We start from the raw sequence: 17,913 nt of genomic DNA on the forward strand, positions 1-17,913 counted from the left end.
GTTTAGGATGAACTATGATGACCTCTGCAAAAAAGTATGAATATATTAAAAATGATAGCGGCACAAATGAAAATTCTTGCTGCACAAACCAGCACAAACGTAGTACTATTGTTTGACACCAGTTTTGTTTGATTCGGTTAATGTGGGGGGGGCTGGCTGAACTTTTGACCTTGAATTTTTTGTTCATATATTCAAAACAAAAGCAGCATAAACAAAAATTTGAGCAGCACAGACTAGCACAAACGTAGCAGAATTGTTCGGTCGCAGTTTTGTTTGATTTGGGCAATGTGGGGGGGCTGGTTGACCTCTGGAAACTTTCATTAAAATCTTAAAAATTATAGCGGCACAAACAAAAATTTCTGCTGCACAAACCAGCACAAACGTTTGACACCAATTTTGTTTGATTTGAACAAGGTGGGGGGGCAACTTCACTCAGGTTTTTAAAGTATACTTTTAACATATTGGGGCTTATTTACTAAGGGTCCCACGACCGCATTTCCATTGGGTTTTCCAACATTTTCGGGGATCGCGCCGCTGTGACAGGGATATAGAAGGGGATTGTGTTGCACACGATCGGATTTTGGCGTATCGGCCCCGGGTTTTTATGCGACAGAAATCGGGGGTTCGGGCCATCGGACGATCCGACTGATTCGGACAGAGCACAGGATTTAACTTTAAAATTGTGTCGCAAGCCATGCACTTACATTCACCGGAAAGAAGATGGTGAACTCTGGCGGACCTAAGCGAGGAAGCGACAGATGCAGGATATCGGGCGCACGATGTAAGTGAATTGCAGCAGAGTTCATTCAGTAATTAAATGTGCCCCATTGTCACCGAGGCCTTTATTGAAGCCCTCTTGCAGAAATTAAAGGAGCAAAGGTAAGGCATATGAAGATGACCAGGAAGAAGAACACCAGTTTTGATAAATCAACAAATTATATTGTAGACTTCAATAGTAGCTGGCTTCTTGGAAGACAAAAGTGTTCTTATTAAGGACTCTGAAAGATCTGCTTGCATGAGGTTTCCCAACTCCATCCTCCAGTCCATGAGGTGAAGCTGATGAAGCTAAGGATATTGAAATTTTTGGAGAAGAAGGTGCGGGCAAGATGGGCAATCCCAAAACGGAGATAAAAATTGAAAGGAATTCATGTGTGGGTCCTAATAGCTATTCGGAGGAAACTGCGGTGGGACAGGAGAGTAGGATCATGGAGATACGCATGTGTCAAATCTATATATGCCAGGGCATTACCCCACCGGATTGTGGTTTGTACTCAATGCATCTGATGAAGTTTCTAGCCATATGGTGTCCCATCAGAGATACTTGGTATCATAAGTCATTCGATTTAGGGGCTGACGGTTTTCTCTTTAGAGAATTGTATGGTTACTTGCTCTGAAAATTTCTTCTCTTTGGACAGAAAGTGGGAACTTCTCAGAATTTTTGGAGATCTTCTTCCCTGAAACTGAAAAGCTCTTGCTTGTCTATTTGTTTTTTTCCAGTTGAGGAAAACAGTGCTTTCTTTCAGATAACTTCATCAAGATCCTGGATAACTGTAGGCCGAAAAGGCTTTTAGACTGGAACGGAAATGTTATTTTGCAGGAACATCACCCTCCCACAATTTAATCCAAACTTTGCTATGGGCAGAATTGAAAAGTGTCTTAGCTTTGGACGTATTTTTCATGCCATCTAATGTTGCATTAAGAATTTTTCAGTAATGTAATTGACTGAAGAATTTCTTCCCTTGGCACTTTATCTTTCAGGTCTTGAGACATTTGGCTATGCCAAATCCGCAAGGCTCTGGCCACAGAAACTAACGCCGATGCTGACTTACAAGCTAAGCTGATGCACTTCTTCCTCAAAAAAACATCTGCCTTATGATCCACAGGATAAGCCAATAAAGTAAAATCCAGAGGAGGCAACACTGACTTCCTGGATAGTTTAGCAACTGGAAGGTCCACCTTGGGCAACGTTTCCCAGGAAGAACTGCACTGATGATCTAATTGGTAAAATGCATTTAACCATTGTGAGAAAGTGAGAGGTGTCGTATGGGAGAACCGCTATCTGCCCTACAGGCAGATAAAAAGTACATGGTAAGCAGGAGAAGTCTGTTTGGTCTATGTTGGCCTAGCTAGCATAGACACATTGGTAATGTTTGTACTGGGCCTGCTTATTATGGGACTCCAACTCCATCCGGGCTTCGGTCGTGGGCTTCTGTATAGTCACAGGACTCGTTAGAGCCTGATTTAGACTGCAGGCCAGAAGCAGTAGGTGAGGCACTATCTGGAGAGCTGAAGGCTGGACTGTGTTCACACAGCAAAGGTAACTGAGTGCCTCCTGATATTCTGCTGCCAAGAGTGTGTGCCAGGCAGCCTGTTACATGTATAGATAGGTGCTGTTATTGTATTAGGCAGTGCCCAGCCGGGCAGGGTTTATTTTGTATTTTGTATGTGCCTAAGCCAAGGCTGAACTTGTGTTTTGACAAATCCCTTCAGTGTCTCACAAGCCCCATAGTAATAAACATATATATTCAGCTGCAGAGTAATGAATATATACAGCTGCTCACTAATATAGTTACAATTCCCCCCCTAAAATAAATATACATACAGCCTCAAAATAAATATATACAGCCCCACAATAATAAATATATACAGCCCCCAGTAATATAGTTGCAGTTCCCCCTAAAATAAATATATGTACAGCCCCAAGATAAATATATACAGCCCCTCAATAATAAATATATACAGCCTCCAGTAATAAATATATACAGCTCCACAGTAATAAATTTGTATACAACCCCAAAATAATAAATAAATACAGTCCCCACTAAATATATAGCTGTTCCCAAAATAAACATATACAGCCCTTGTAATAAGCATATACAGCTCACTAGTAACAAATATATACCATAAATACCTGACTATAAGCCGAGTTTGTCATCACAAAAAATGTAATGAAAAAAATCTAACTTGGTTTATACTGGATTCTATAGAAAAGAGAAACTCTGTACTCAACTTTGCAACCCCCCCCCCCCCCCCCCCCCCTCCCCTCCCACAGGTCCTCTTCTTTCTAGCAATGCTCTGGCTCTGTGTTCCTGCATGCTGCTGGCGCACACACTATGATGTCAGCAAGCGGCTGGTGTGAGTGCCGGCAACAGAGCTGGAGCATCCCAAGAAAGAAGAGGACCTGCATAGAAGCCTGGCATAGGAAAGGTGAGTGGAGAGTTTGTTTTATTTTTTTTCATAGGCTGGGCATACCTCGGGCAGGGGACTGGCCATATACTGGGGACAGGAGCTGCTGGCTATATACTAGGGGGCATGGGCTGATGGCTGTATATATAAGGGGACATGGGCTGCTGGACACATATTAGATGGCAGGGGCTGCTGGCTATATACTAGGGGCATGGGTTGGCTAGCTATATACTGGGGGTATGGGCTGGCTATATAATGGGGGACAGGGGCTGGCAGTTGGCTATATATTGGGGGGCAAGGGCTTCTGGCTATACACTGGGGGTCATGGGCTGCTAACTATATACTAGGGGGCAGGGGCTGCTGGTTATATACTAGGAGGTATGGGCTGCTTGATATATATTAGGGGGCATGGGCTGCTGGATATATACTAGGGGGCATGGGCTGTATAGCTATGTACTGGGGGCAGGGGCTGCTGGCTATATACTAGGGGGCAGGCGATGGTTATTTACTGAGGTTCATAGCCTGCTGTCTATATACTGGGGGGCATTGCCAGGCTGGCTGTCTATATACTGGGGAGCATAAGATGGTTTTATGCTGGGTTGTATGGGCTGGCTGACTATACACTAGGGGGCATGAGCTGGCTGGCTATATACTGGGGGGCAGAGGGCTGGCTAGCTATATAGTATAAGTATCTGTGAGGGTTGTGTGTTACTCTTGTGATGTATGAAAGACTGGAGTGGCTGTCTATCGTCAATATCATCAATTAAGTGGTTTGAACAGAAACTAAGGAAACTACTAGGAACTGAGAAAAGACAAAGTTTTATCAGTTTTATCAAAGTAAAATCATGCACAGGAGTACGGTAGGAGTGGAGAGGTTGTATTTAAAAGTGCTTTAGCATTGAATGGGTATTACCATGAAGACAAGATTCTTAAAAATACTTAGCAAAATAACACGTTCTCCACTTCACTGTTATTAAAGGAAATCTACCGTTTGATGTGATGCATTATGAAGAAAACATACCTTTATAATGCTGTAGCTACACTGATGCAGAATCATATCTTGTTTAATCCCTGAGCTGAGTGGTTTTGCTGAACAAAATATTATAAAGTTATGATAATGAAGCTCTCTTGCTCCTTTGCCTGTCTCTGTGCTTTTCCTTTCACATTATTTATGCACTGAACCAGAGAATGATGTAATCACTGTGTTGTGCCTGACAGGCAGAAGGAAACAATCCATCCCCCAGCTGCTGTGTATGAGTGATCCAGCTTAGTCCTTTCTGGACATTGCAGACAGCTCCATTACACAGTGTAATGTGTTTATGAACTGCAAGAAGCATGTAATCCAGCTTTCCCAAGATCCTGAATGTTATAATAGTTTTTTCAGCACTCAAAACCACTCAACTCAGAGATTAAACCCTGCGACCCTGGATGTTTCTGCATCCAGGGTCGCATCTGCCAGGACAGAGCCAGGGCCGCATCTGAAGCCAGGGCTGCATATGCCTTGAGGCAATCTCGCCTCAGGCAGCCCAGGTGACTGTAATGTTGGTGATTTGTGCGACCATTACCACCTGAATCACCCACCATTAAATTAAGCGTGTCTGTTTCTTTGAGGGTGCGGTCACACGGTGCAGTTAAAACTGCATCGCAATCAGCTTTGAGGTGGTTTTAGGTGCAGTTTTGTCAATTGAACAGGTGAAAGGCATGAACTGAATGGGTAAATGACATTTGTGGAGCAGGTTTCCCCTTCAACATCAAATTCAGGGTGCGGTCACACGTTGCAGTTAAAACTGCATCACAATCAGCTTTGAGGTGGTTTTAGGTGCAGTTTTGTCAATTGAACAGGTGAAAGGCATGAACTGAATGGGTAAATGACATTTGTGGAGCAGGTTTCCCCTTCAACATCAAATTCAGGGTGCGGTCACACGTTGCAGTTAAAACTGCATCGCAATCAGCTTTGAGGTGGTTTTAGGTGCAGTTTTGTCAATTGAACAGGTGAAAGGCATGAACTGAATGGGTAAATGACATTTGTGGAGCAGGTTTCCCCTTCAACATCAAATTCAGGGTGCGGTCACACGTTGCAGTTAAAACTGCATCGCAATCAGCTTTGAGGTGGTTTTAGGTGCAGTTTTGTCAATTTAGCAGGTGAAAGACATGAACTGATCGGGTGAATTTGATTTTGAAGGGGAAACCTGTTCCACAAATGTCATTCACCCGTTCAGTTCATGTCTTTCACCTGTTAAATTGACAAAACTGCACCTAAAACCTCCTCAAAGCTGATTGCGATGCAGTTTTAACTGCAATGTGTGAACGCACCCTAAGAACACAGACACGATTGATATACAGAGAGGCACAGGCCTGTCTGGCTGTGCCGCTCTGTTGTTCTGGATGACCCAGGCAGAGTGTGATGATGTCATGCCGCCTGCATCCCAGCACAGATCATCAGCAGGAGAAGAGAAGAGGACAGCAGGGTCTGCGTGGCAGCTATATAATTTGCATTTATGGATGGATATACTGTATTATGTTATACTATAACTGGGGAGCTACATATAATATGGGCTGGGGGATGAGCTGAATATAATAAAATTAGGGTGGGCAGTATATAATGTGCATTTATGGATGGATACACCTTACTATACTATACTATAGCTGGGGGGCTGCATATGATATGGATTTTTGAGTGGATATAGGTAGACTAACTGGGGGGCTATATATAATATGTATATGTGGGTGGATATAGGTGGTCTATAGCTGGGGGGCTGTATATAATATGTATATGTGGGTGGATATAGCTAGGCTAAACTGGGGGCTGTATATAATATGTATATGTGGGTGGATATAGGTAGTCTATAGCTGGGGAGCTGTATATAATATGTATATGTGGGCGGATATAGGTAGGCTATAACTGGGGGGCTGTATATAATATGTATATGTGGGCGGATATAGGTAGACTAACTGGGGGGCTGTATATAATATGTATATGTGGGTGGGTATAGGTAGACTATAACTGGTGGACTGTATATAATATAATTACAGGGACTCTACATAATATAATGTTTATGGGGAGGAGCTGTATATAGAGGTTGGATATGAGAATGAAAGTGGCTTTGTATGGTGTATTGTATATAATTAAGTTGAGTAACATATGGATTTCGATTAAACTCTGGGAGCTGTGTAACATTTAATTGGGGGGAGGGGGTTATATTGAGACCTTTTAATACATGAAGGGCCGTTGTATATAAATGTGGAAATAAGAGGGTGCTGTATGTTAATAGTAGAATGGGTCACAATATATTATTGAGGCTGTTTGTGAATAAAGCGAATGCATCAACACTTTTTGAAACTAATCACCAAACACATCATATGTTATGTAAGTAACAATATGGGGCACATTTACTTACCCATCCTGCGCAATCCCCAAAAGTGCATTGTCAGACCGGAATGCACATCTGCTGTGATTCACGAAGATCATGCGCCTGATTTCCTGTTGCTTCCCTGCTCAGGTCCACCAGAGTTCACCTTCTTCTTCCTGGTGTATGTAAGTGCATTGTCTTGCGACACAAATTGAATGTTAAATCCCGCGCTGGTCCGACGGCCCGCCCCCCAATTTCAATTGCATGAAAGCCGGCGCAGCTGCCCCAAAATCCGATCACGTGCAACACAATCCCCAGTTAAATACCTGTCACAGCGGCGCAAATCTGACGATAGTGCGATCTGCGGATCCTTATTAAATAAGGCCCTATGTGTGTTACACTAATCATTATTAATGGTCAAAGGCAAATCCCATGTTGTGTGTTTGGTGAGGAGCTGTACGTGATGTATGTCACACAGTCGATACTTTTAAATGTGGGGGCAGAGTGGTCAGTTGTGTTGTGGGGGTGTATATGATTTAAAAGCACTGTTAGGCCCATTCTACACTTGCAAGTGTGATGCGATGAACTCTGGAATTTTACATTGACCCGCTTAGGGAATGATAAGAGCTAAAACAGCAATAAAAATTGTAAAATTGTAAAGTAAGGAGTTAAAAATGATCTTTATTGTGTAAACATCACTAGGGGATTAAGATTTGAGACTAAGATTTTTTTCATGGGAAAACCCCTTTAAAAATCTGTCTTGAACTTTAACTAAAATAGGAAAATATGAATACCATTAACTGTGTTTGGTATTGGCTTTTATCTTATAAAAATCTTTTTATTTTCAGATCAAACGAATGAAAGGCCACTAGTGAACACAAAATATGGACAACTGCAGGGCATAACAGTGCCAGTAAAGGAAACATCTAGAGCCACAGATGTTTTTCTGGGAATCCCTTTTGCAAAACCTCCCATTGGAAAGCTGAGATTTGCTAATCCAGAACCTCCTGAGCCCTGGAGCTCTGTTCGAGATGCCTCTGAGAATCACCCTATGTGAGTGTCACGTGTCATATTTGTTGTACAGCTAAAGATATGTTATAAATACCCAAAATGTAAATGTATCTTTAATACTGTCAGAGAGAAAACACAATGGCCCACATTTATCAAAAGCAGTGCAGGGTGTGCCAGATTCATTATATGTGGCGCCCGTTCTTCATGAATCTGGTACTCCCTGCACTGCTCCAACAAAGTGCACCAACTTTTTTTTGGTGCACCTTTAACATAGAGGGTGCAACAAAATTCTGTCAGACTCTGCATGATAAATGTGTCACAATGTCTGACTTTGCACCGGTAAGCCTCTTTCAGTGCATAAATTTGTGTTGTAAAATACCCGCCCTGGACTTGCGAAGTCATAGCAACAGTACACAACATACATAAACAAACAATGGGGCTTATTTACTAAGGGTCCCGTGGGTAAATTTCTGTCAGTTTTCCGTCTTTTCAGGGATTGCGCTGCCAGGAAAGGGATTTAGAAGGGCATTGTATGGCACGCTATCGGATTTTGGTGCATCGGCAGCGGCTTTCATGCTACACAAATCGGGGGGGGGGCCACACAAATTTAAATGTTAAATTCCGCAGAACGTCTGACAGCCCGCCCCCTCATCTGTGTAGTGTGAAAGCTGGCGCGATTGCAACACAAAACGATCATATGCGACACAATCCCCGACACAAAACCGACAAAAATGCGACCAGCGGGACCCTTAGTATATAAGCATCACCGCGTCTGCAAATGCCTGATCTATCAAAATATAATAATGTTTTTTCTAACTTCGTTTAACCCTGCAATGGAAAATAGCGGCCAAACTCAAAAATGGGCATTTTGAAAAATATTAAAAATGGTAGCATTGAAAACATCATCAAAAGCCACAAAAAATTACTTCACCGCACCTCTGTACACCAAAGTATAAAAAAGTTAGTAGAGCCAGAAGATGGCAAAATCCCCCCAAAATTTTTTGTACAGGAGATTTTAATATTTGTAAATGTATGAAAACATTATAAAACCTATACATATGTGTTATCCCTGTGATCGCACTGACCCAAAGAATAAAGTAGACCTGTCATTTGGGGTGCACAGTGAAAGCGGTAAAATCCAAGCACACAGTAAAACGGCGCAAATGTGTTTTTTCACCATTTTCACTGCATTTGGAATTTTTTTCCCACTTCCATTGCACGACATGGAATATTTAATACCATCACTATGAAGTGCAAATTGTTACGCAGAAAACAAGCCGTCACACAGCTCTTTACGTTTAAACATTAAAAAATATACATTTTTGAAGATGGGAGTAAAAAATGGAAATGAAAAGACCAAAAAGGGCCTGGTCGTTAAGGGGTTAATGTCCATGAAAATGAATCCTGAAGTCTGATCTCAAAATATATATGCATTCACCATTTTTTTTGTAGTTCAAGGACAGGACATGGCTGAAAACATTGGTGTTTCTAGTTTCATTTCTGTTGAATGTTAGGTTTCATTGTATAGACTTATAAGACTGTTATGACTTACTTCTGTATATTACAGGTGTTTACAGGTTTTGGATGCTTTGGATGGATTGTCAGAATATTACCAATCCTCTTTTAAGATGCCTCGGGCATCAGAAGATTGCCTGTATCTGAATGTCTATACCCCAAGGGACAGAGATGTGAAGTCCAAATTACCTGTAAGTGCTATGAAATCATAGTTCAGTACTTTGATATTTCACGTGATTTACATTTTCACCTCAGGCAACAAAAAAATTAGAATCGGCCCTGTGTACAGCTATAACATGCCATGGCAGCTGCAGGTACTCGGGGCATATTGGGAATTGTTGCAGATTCATTTGTCATTTCCCAGTTATGATGTTAGTGAATTGGCAACAAATTGTGGTATTTGGTGCATAGTTTCCCATTCATCTCCTGTCCAGAATCATTGATAAACATACAATTTAACACTGTGATACTTCTATGAGATGATGAGTTATGACTCCTTATACAATAATAATCTCACATAATCTGTTCCTTTCTCTGTAGGTCATGGTCTTTATTCATGGTGGTGGACTGTTTGCAGGGTTGGCCAGTGTATATGATGGCTCTGCACTTAGTGCCTATGAGAATGTTGTGGTTGTGACCATACAGTACAGGCTTGGGGTCCTTGGGTTCCTCAGGTAACATTATTTCTAATACAATATTGCAAATGTCCATGTTTGATTTTTATTACTTTGTAATTTACATGTACGCATTATTTATGCAAGGATCATTTTATAAATATATATATATATATTTATACATATATATATATATATATATATATATATATATATATATATATATATATACTATATTACTAAGATACTAAGAATCTGTATTATAATCTAGTGCAAGCTTTTCATTTGGCACTCCTTCAACAATAAGCATAGCAAAGTTTTCAAAATAGTTGGGGCTGGTGGTATATCCTTCAACAAAGGAAACTTCCTGTGTAGAAATTCAGGATTTTTACCACATAAGTAATGTACATGCAGACTCTACCAATAAAACAGTGGGGCTGATGTATCATGCCTTATGCACCAGTCTTTGAAGAAGAAAATGAATTATGGTGGCAGAAAGGCTGTCCCAGCAACCTGTAGTGACAACAGCAGGTTATGTGCTGAAAGTCCCCAAAAGAATGGTGGAAAAGAATGGTTCAGTAAGGCATCAGTGGAAAATCACTGAAGCCAGGAAGAAGAAACCAATCTATGTTTGTACATAAAATGGGTTCAGTGAAAAAATCAATGATGTGAAAAAAATGGCAACCACACTTAGGCACAGACAGGTTTTAACATAGGTGCTGTTTAATTGGCTTATGAAGTTTGCACCCCAACTCCTTTTGGTGGCTTAGCAGTGCTATATATATGCTGCAGTACATTTATGCACTGCTTTACTTATGGGTGGTAGTAGAGCTGTCTGGATCGGTGGTGGTGGACCCACTGATCCTCCGCGAGTGATGGAGTAAGCCGACACCTGGAAGTGGAGTCTAAGTGGCACCCAGTATTCACCAGAGCCGGACGCAAAGCGGGTTGGACTTGCTGTGGCAGGATACCACCACGTTGCTCTACAGGCATGACATACTCGTGGTAGTGGCCAAGGCGAGGTACAGAGGGGGCAGACAGAGTCAGAGTCAAGGTCAGGCAGGAGGTTAGGACCAGTGGCACAAGATTGCAGATCCGGGAACGTAGCAGATGGTAAAGGCAGGCGGCAGAGGTCACAACAGGTAAATCACAAGAGTCGCAATAACACACGTTCTCTAAGGCAACAGAACACAAAGATCCCGCAGGAGTCACAGGAAAAGGCAGGCTGTATAACAGGGCAGCAAGCGGCCAGTGCCAATTAGCGGCACGCTTGCCCTTTAAATTTCACAGAGCCGACGCTAGCAACAGGGGGCGGGATGCAAACGTCAGACCACAGGCGCCATTGTTGGAGCGCAGACAAGTGAGTAAGCCTGCAGCCACCTTGCAGAGGTATACGGGGGTAAACAGGTGTCCCCACAACCCTACACATGGACAGCAAGAGCTTTTGTGACAAAAGCAGGGTACAGCAGGTAGGAGAAGGTGCACTTGCTGATCTGACTTTAGGCAAAAGTCTCTAGTCTCCAGTCTTTCTTTCTTAGCTATGGCTTCCAAGTGAAAAGTTTGTTGATCAGTTTCCGATTTTTGAGACCTTCCAACTTGTTAAAAGTCCTACTGGCGACTCTTTCAAGTCTGTTTTAACATTCACCAGGATTGTCCTTTGAGACCACTATTGGCAGCCTGCAATTGTCACTTGTCAGGAAATACCCAGTGGACCCAGTTACGTGTTACCTGGATAGATACAAATTGAAAAAATACATGCAGAACAAAAACTAAGCTCATAACATACATAGTGGAACAAAACCAAGTACATAAATACAGCACAAAAACCACATTCATGACATACACCAGAACCAAGCCAAGCGTATATAGAAACAGTAAGCGTATAAGATAAACAAAAAAACACATACACAAATACTGTACAAGGACAAAGCTTATAATGTACAGTACTGTATATACAAAAACACTAGACCATATGTTAACTCTGTCACTATCTCTGACATTACTGTTTTATCTAAAAACAGTTATCTCCAAAGCATGAGCTAAGTAGTAAATGTGATGATTCCTTTTTAGCTGCGTGAAGGGGCGTGAAGCGGGTCGCAGCTGGCCGGGAGCATGAAGGCAGACTATGCCTGCAGACTTAGCCTGCACCAGCTATAGTAAGGCACAATTCTATACCAGACTGGATCTGGAATTAGAACTGCTTGCTGCAGAACCCTATATGGATAGGCGACCATATTGCTATATCTGGCAAATGCCAGGGGACTCCATGCACCAGCGTATGATATTCCCCCCTCCCCAGCCCCCCAGGAACCTCTACAGGCAGCATAATGATCTCTGCTGTAGAATGGAGGTTGCAATATGATGCGTAGAGATTGACAAAGGACTTAGTCTCCATCATCCTGTAAACTTTACCTTTTCTTATTTCAGTACTGGAGATGACCAATTACATGGCAATTATGGGTTTATGGACCAAATAGCTTCCCTCCAGTGGGTACAGGAAAGCATTTCAGATTTCGGTGGTGACCCCACATCTGTCACCATATTTGGTGAATCTGCTGGTGCAATCAGCGTCTCCGCTCTCGTAAGTTCGGCCTTGGGTTTGTTACATGCATATCCATATAAAACACTGTATTACTTTTGGGTTACACTTACAGTAAGGAAACCTACCACTACGGATCTACCTATTAAGGTAGATCCCGTGGTAGGTGCATCTAACATATGCACCTAACTAAAATAGCCCCTTTGAAGGCTAATCCTTTACTCCTCTCTATCTTTACTAATCTTTAATCAAGGTAATATGCAAATTTTCTAAAGAGGCTACTGGGGCGTGGGGTAGCCGGAGCTGATGCTACATGGCGTGGCTACTCCACACCGCAGTAGCCTCTTTGATCCTCCTACCCAGATATCTTCAGCGCACAGCTACAAGGAGCTGCGCACACTCTTCTGATCATGCGCCATAGCTCTGGCTTAGGAGCAGAGATCGGGCAGCAGCTGGTCTGTGTTTTGCACATGCACAGAATTTCGGCTCCACGGATGAGTGCGCGCAGCTACAAGGAGATGAAGACGTCTGAGTAGGAGGATCAAAGAGGCTACTGAAGCATGGATTAAAGATTAGCAAAGATAGGGGAGTAAAGGATTAAAATAACCCTAAAATGGGTTATCCTTACATACGTTAGATGCACCTACCACCAGATCTACCTTAATAGGTAGATCCTTAGTGGTAGGTTTTCTTTAAAAGAAATCTACCATTTGATTTGATGCATTATGAAGCAAAAATACCTTAAGAATGCTGTAGCTACTCCGATGCAGGATCATATCTCAATTAATCCCTTAGCTGAGTGGTTTTAATGAAAAAACAATTCTAACATTGTGGAAATGAAGCTCTGTCTTTTCCTTTCATATTAGTTATGCGCTGCACCAGAGAATGATGTAATCACTGTTCTCCCTGCCAAGCAGAATAATCAATTGCTGCAGCATCCCACAGCTGCTGTGTATGACTTATCCAGCTCAGTTTGATCAGTCAATTAATTGTTCAGAAATCTCTGTGTAATGTGGATCCAGCTTTCCCAAGGTCCTGAATTTTATAACAGTTTTTTCAGCAAAACCACTCTGCACAGGGATTAAACAGGTTATGACTTATGATCCTGCATCATTGTAGCTACAGCATTTTCGAGGTATGTTTGGTTCAGATGCATGAAATCAAATGGTAGATTTTCTTTAAGGGACTTAAAGGGACATCTTCAAAGTTATATACTAAAGAAATTGTCATAGTTGTCTAATTTATTACTACGATCAATATGTGTCACATATTATATGACAGCTTGTGTGTTTCAATGAAGTATGATGGATGAAATTAACCTCTTGCAGGTAGCCTCTCCTTTATCCAACGGTCTATTCCACCGCGCCATTGCAGAGAGTGGAGCTATAACAATGCCAGGCTTTGTGGTCAGAAAACCTGAAGATCTAATTAATGCCCAAAATGTAAGTATAATCTCCCAGTATTTGTTATAAATGGATGGAAGTAGCCCATTGATCCACATAAAAATAACAAGCTTTTGTTCCTTAGGATATGGTATATGGAATGGAAGAAGAGGAAAATACACTTAGAGGGTTGTTCTCATTTCAACAAATTAATGGTATTGTTTGCATGATGAAAAATTATACATTTTTCCAATATGCCTTCTGTATCAATGTCTTGCGGTTTTCTAGATCTCTGCTTGCTGTCATTCTGTAGAAAGCTTCTATGTTGACTTCCAGTGGACAGAAATCTGACCATGGTCACACAGGTGCACATCACGTTAGTTTCAAAGTGTACGCAATGCTGTGTGATATAATGAGCCGTGGACATATGTGACCATGGTCAGATCTCTGTCAACTGGAAATAAACAATGAAGCTTCCAATAGATTGACAGGAAGCAGAGATGTAGAAAACAGTGAGGAATGGATACAGAAAGTATATTGAACATTGTATAACTTTTCATTACACAAACAATAACGTTTATTTGCTGAAATGGAAACACCCCTTTAAGAGCAGAAGTTTAACAGCGTTTTGAACTTTGAACTTTCAGACACCATAAGTCACCATTCACTACAGGTTTTAATGGCAGTCTACCATTATTTTTTGACAATTATCTTGACTATCTCATGCATAAATTTGACTTGCAAGTATTTAGCATATGCTTAGTCATGCAGATTGTCATTTAATTGCTTTGTTACAATTTTACTTCCTAAAATCAAAATATGAAATAGTATTTTATAAATCTACCTTTGGCTTTAAACACACACTGAATCCTTTTGAGCATGCTCTCAATCAGATCCAAGCCCGTTTTGACCAAAAACTCGCAAACTGATCCCAGTTTTCTTCTTCACGTTCCCAATGTTGGTGCTTACTGGATACAAAGACAGCTTTTGCTTCAAATGGGTATTCTCATCTGGGCATTTACATCCAGATTGAGAAACGAGACTGTGTCCTTGGAAACAACCACCTCTGCTGGATGGATTGCACAAAGAAACAAAAGGTTTTTGTATATGAAATGTCCGGGAGTTACTGCATATCCTACAGCTGTTCTGTAGTAATGAATGCTGAATCCAAGTGGTCAGGCAGCGCTCAATAGCGCATGTCTGGCCACTGCTGCCAAAATCTGAGGTGGTCGTAACCGAGGAAGCCATATCATTTCTAAGGGACCACATGATTACATTTATGTGAAATTATCTTCACACAGGAACATTTTTTTTAATAACATCCAATCGAACAAATGTTTACCGTATTTTCCGGGCCATTAGGCGCACCGGAATATAAGGCGCAACAGTCCGATGCCGTGGCGGAGGTCCGGGGGCGGAGCGGAGACCCGACGGGACGCGACGCGGAACGCGGGGAAGGTGAGCGGGGAAGGTGAGGGGGAGGTAGAGAATAGAATACTTACATAGATCCCCGCTACCGAAGACAGCAGATCTTCAGCGGGAACTGCAGACCACGCGGCAGAAGTTGTTCGTGCCGCGTGGTCTGCAGTTCCCACTGGAGATCTGCTGTCTCCGGTAGCGGGGACCTATGTAAGTAGGGTCTGCTGCCTCATATAGGGCGCACCGGACTATAAGGCGCACTTTGGATTTCCAAGGAAATCCAAGGCTTTTAAGTGCGCCTTATAGTCCGGAAAATACGGTACATATGGCAAATGAATTCAATTAAATGTAACTGCCCAGATGCGAATACCCCTTTAACTCTACCAACAAGTGTGGGGACTGTGGGGGCCAAACCAGAAATTCTATTTTATTGTCATTGAACCATTTCTTCACCAAATTATACATGTTAGGATTGTTGTCCTTGTGGAACATTATGTAGTCCTTTACACACCAAACATACTGCAGTCTGCAAAGTAAATCATCTTGTAGGATACTCACATTTGACTCAGAAGACCTACATTGACCCTTGTTAAGTATCTAACAGCTTTGGATGGTATGCGTATAGAGATTCATTTACAGAATTTTGGCCCCACACTATAGAATGTTTTGCATATAAAAACTAGATGCAGTGGAAATGTCAATTATCAAATCTATTATTAAGTTTCTATCCGTCTGTCGCCATCTCCAGAAACAGCCTATCTCTAGCACTTCCCTGCCTTTTATACAGTGGGGTCACATGTCCCTACTGGCCAAATTATCTGAAAACTGGTCTATTTTTTCCTAGAAGCATTAATTACTTATGCACCACACCTAGTATTCTCCTTTCTGGTTCACTAACAGTTAAACTGCTGTGATTGACAGAATCCTTATCCTATCACTATCACACAAATGGTTCTTATCACACAAACTTATCCTCACCGCTTGTTATAGTTCACACAGACAATTAATATCTGTTATTTTCTGACCCTTTGGCATGTCTTCCTGGTTATAACTATTGTGTACTGATTTGGTACTTTTTTGTAGTCTAGGTTTCTGACTTGGCTCTGGCAACTTTTCTTTTCAAATTAGTCGGTAGGGAAATCTGTAATGTTCAATTTTAGTTTTCAGTCTGTTTCATCTATGTGTTCCCAGTCTTCCCGTTTACACCATCTCTATATGCTGGATAGGATGGGCTGCATCTCAATGAGGAGACTACAGCTGTTTTAGTGGAAACAATGGCTACAAGGTTGGAGGAATGTTTAAACTACAGTGCTAGGGGGAGGGTAACTACACTTTTACAGAGCAAGACAGTTTCGATAGGGAGCTGGAAAGAGTTATGGTACATGGGGGAGGGGTGAACCAGAGGAATAAAGATAAAGAAAACTGTGCGCACAGCACAGACCTCTGCAATACGAACCCTAGATAATGATGCCTTTTATAGAGACCCCTGATGAATGAATGGTAAATGAAATGCGTCGGGTCCTAGGGTGCTATGTGTGTGTGGTTGGCAGGAGCTATGATAGACACAGTCAGATTCAGTACAATCCAGTCAGTCTAGCTAGGAGTCCGTGGAGTAAAATCAAAGATGAATGGCTGAATGAAAGAGTTCTATTGCAGTCTATTAGTCCATAGCACACTGCCAAATCGCTGTGAAGTGGTGCTTACAAAAATAAAATATGCACCATCCCAGTGGAACAGAATTTGTAAAACTCTCATCTATGTGTTCGGATTGCAGAAACCAATGCAACTATTAGAGTGGGGACAGACAGCAGAAAACAAGCTGTTGTACCCACTCCAGACATTAACACTGAGAGTAATCACTTTATGTGTGTATATCTGTAACCACAATCCTGCTCCTTAACCCCTTAATGACCGCCATATCGGGTTTCTACGGCGGTCATTAAGAGTACTTCTTCTGATGCGACGCCTTTCTACGGCAGCGCGTCAGAAGAAGATTTTGGGAGACCGATCAGTATAGTGCCGGTGTCGGGCAGGGATGTCACCTGGGATCGGAAAAACTCTGATCACGGGTGTTTAACCCCTTACACGCCGTAATCAAGCATGACCACACCTTGCAAGTGTGTACCCTGTGGATCGGACCCCCCCCCCGGTGAGCTTACCGGGGGATCCGATCCCTCCTGCCTCAGCCCCAGTGTCAGACGAGTGCCCCGAGTGCAGTGTAAAGGCTTGAACAAGAACAAGCGATCGGATGAATGCTTGATCAAGCCCAAATATGGATTGTAAAAAATGTAGAAAAAAAAAGTAAAAATCATTTAATAATAATAATAATTAAATAAATAAATGAAATAAAAGTCCCATAATCTCCCCAGTTGCACATAAAAGGCAAATAAAGTATATAAAACACAAAAACACCAAAAAATGTACATATTTGGTATCACCGCGTCCGTATCAATCTGTACAATAAATCTAAATCAATATTGAACCCGCTCGGTGAACGACTTAAAAAAAAACACGAAAAACTTCCCGTAATATACAATTTTTCATCAAACACCATCACAAAAAATGTTCTAAAAGGTGATCAAAAAAAGTTATGCGCTTTAATATGATACGACTGAAAAGAACAACTCTTTTTGCAAAAAATAAGCGCTCAACCATATCTGACAACAGAAAAATACAGAAGTTATGGCCCTGAAAAGTTGTCGATAGTAAAAACAATGCAATTTTCTAAAATATTGGTTTTGCTCAGTAAAATTAAGCAAAGATAAGAAAAACTATATAAACGAGGTATCACCGTAATCGTAGTGAACCATGAATAAGCTATAGACCCCCCCAGTGTTTCTCACCCCGCAAATAATATGCCCTCATATGTCCACATTACCAAAAACATGTAATGGCGC

The 17,913-nt window shown here is 41.7% G+C and overlaps 1 protein-coding gene across 2 annotated transcripts in view; it reads left to right on the forward strand.

Moving 5' to 3' along the window:
- Nucleotides 1–17,913, forward strand: part of LOC140070517 (fatty acyl-CoA hydrolase precursor, medium chain-like) — a 104,439-nt gene that overhangs the window by 46,444 nt on the left and 40,082 nt on the right. For both annotated transcript variants that reach the window (XM_072117128.1, XM_072117127.1), the window contains 5 exons: nt 7,385–7,589; nt 9,115–9,253; nt 9,603–9,736; nt 12,104–12,257; nt 13,544–13,657. In XM_072117128.1, the coding sequence (XP_071973229.1) occupies nt 7,385–7,589; nt 9,115–9,253; nt 9,603–9,736; nt 12,104–12,257; nt 13,544–13,657 (746 nt within the window). The remainder of the gene's footprint in view (nt 1–7,384; nt 7,590–9,114; nt 9,254–9,602; nt 9,737–12,103; nt 12,258–13,543; nt 13,658–17,913) is intronic.

The sequence above is a fragment of the Engystomops pustulosus genome, chromosome 7 (assembly GCF_040894005.1).
Source record: "Engystomops pustulosus chromosome 7, aEngPut4.maternal, whole genome shotgun sequence".
NCBI classification, from domain to species: domain Eukaryota; kingdom Metazoa; phylum Chordata; class Amphibia; order Anura; family Leptodactylidae; genus Engystomops; species Engystomops pustulosus.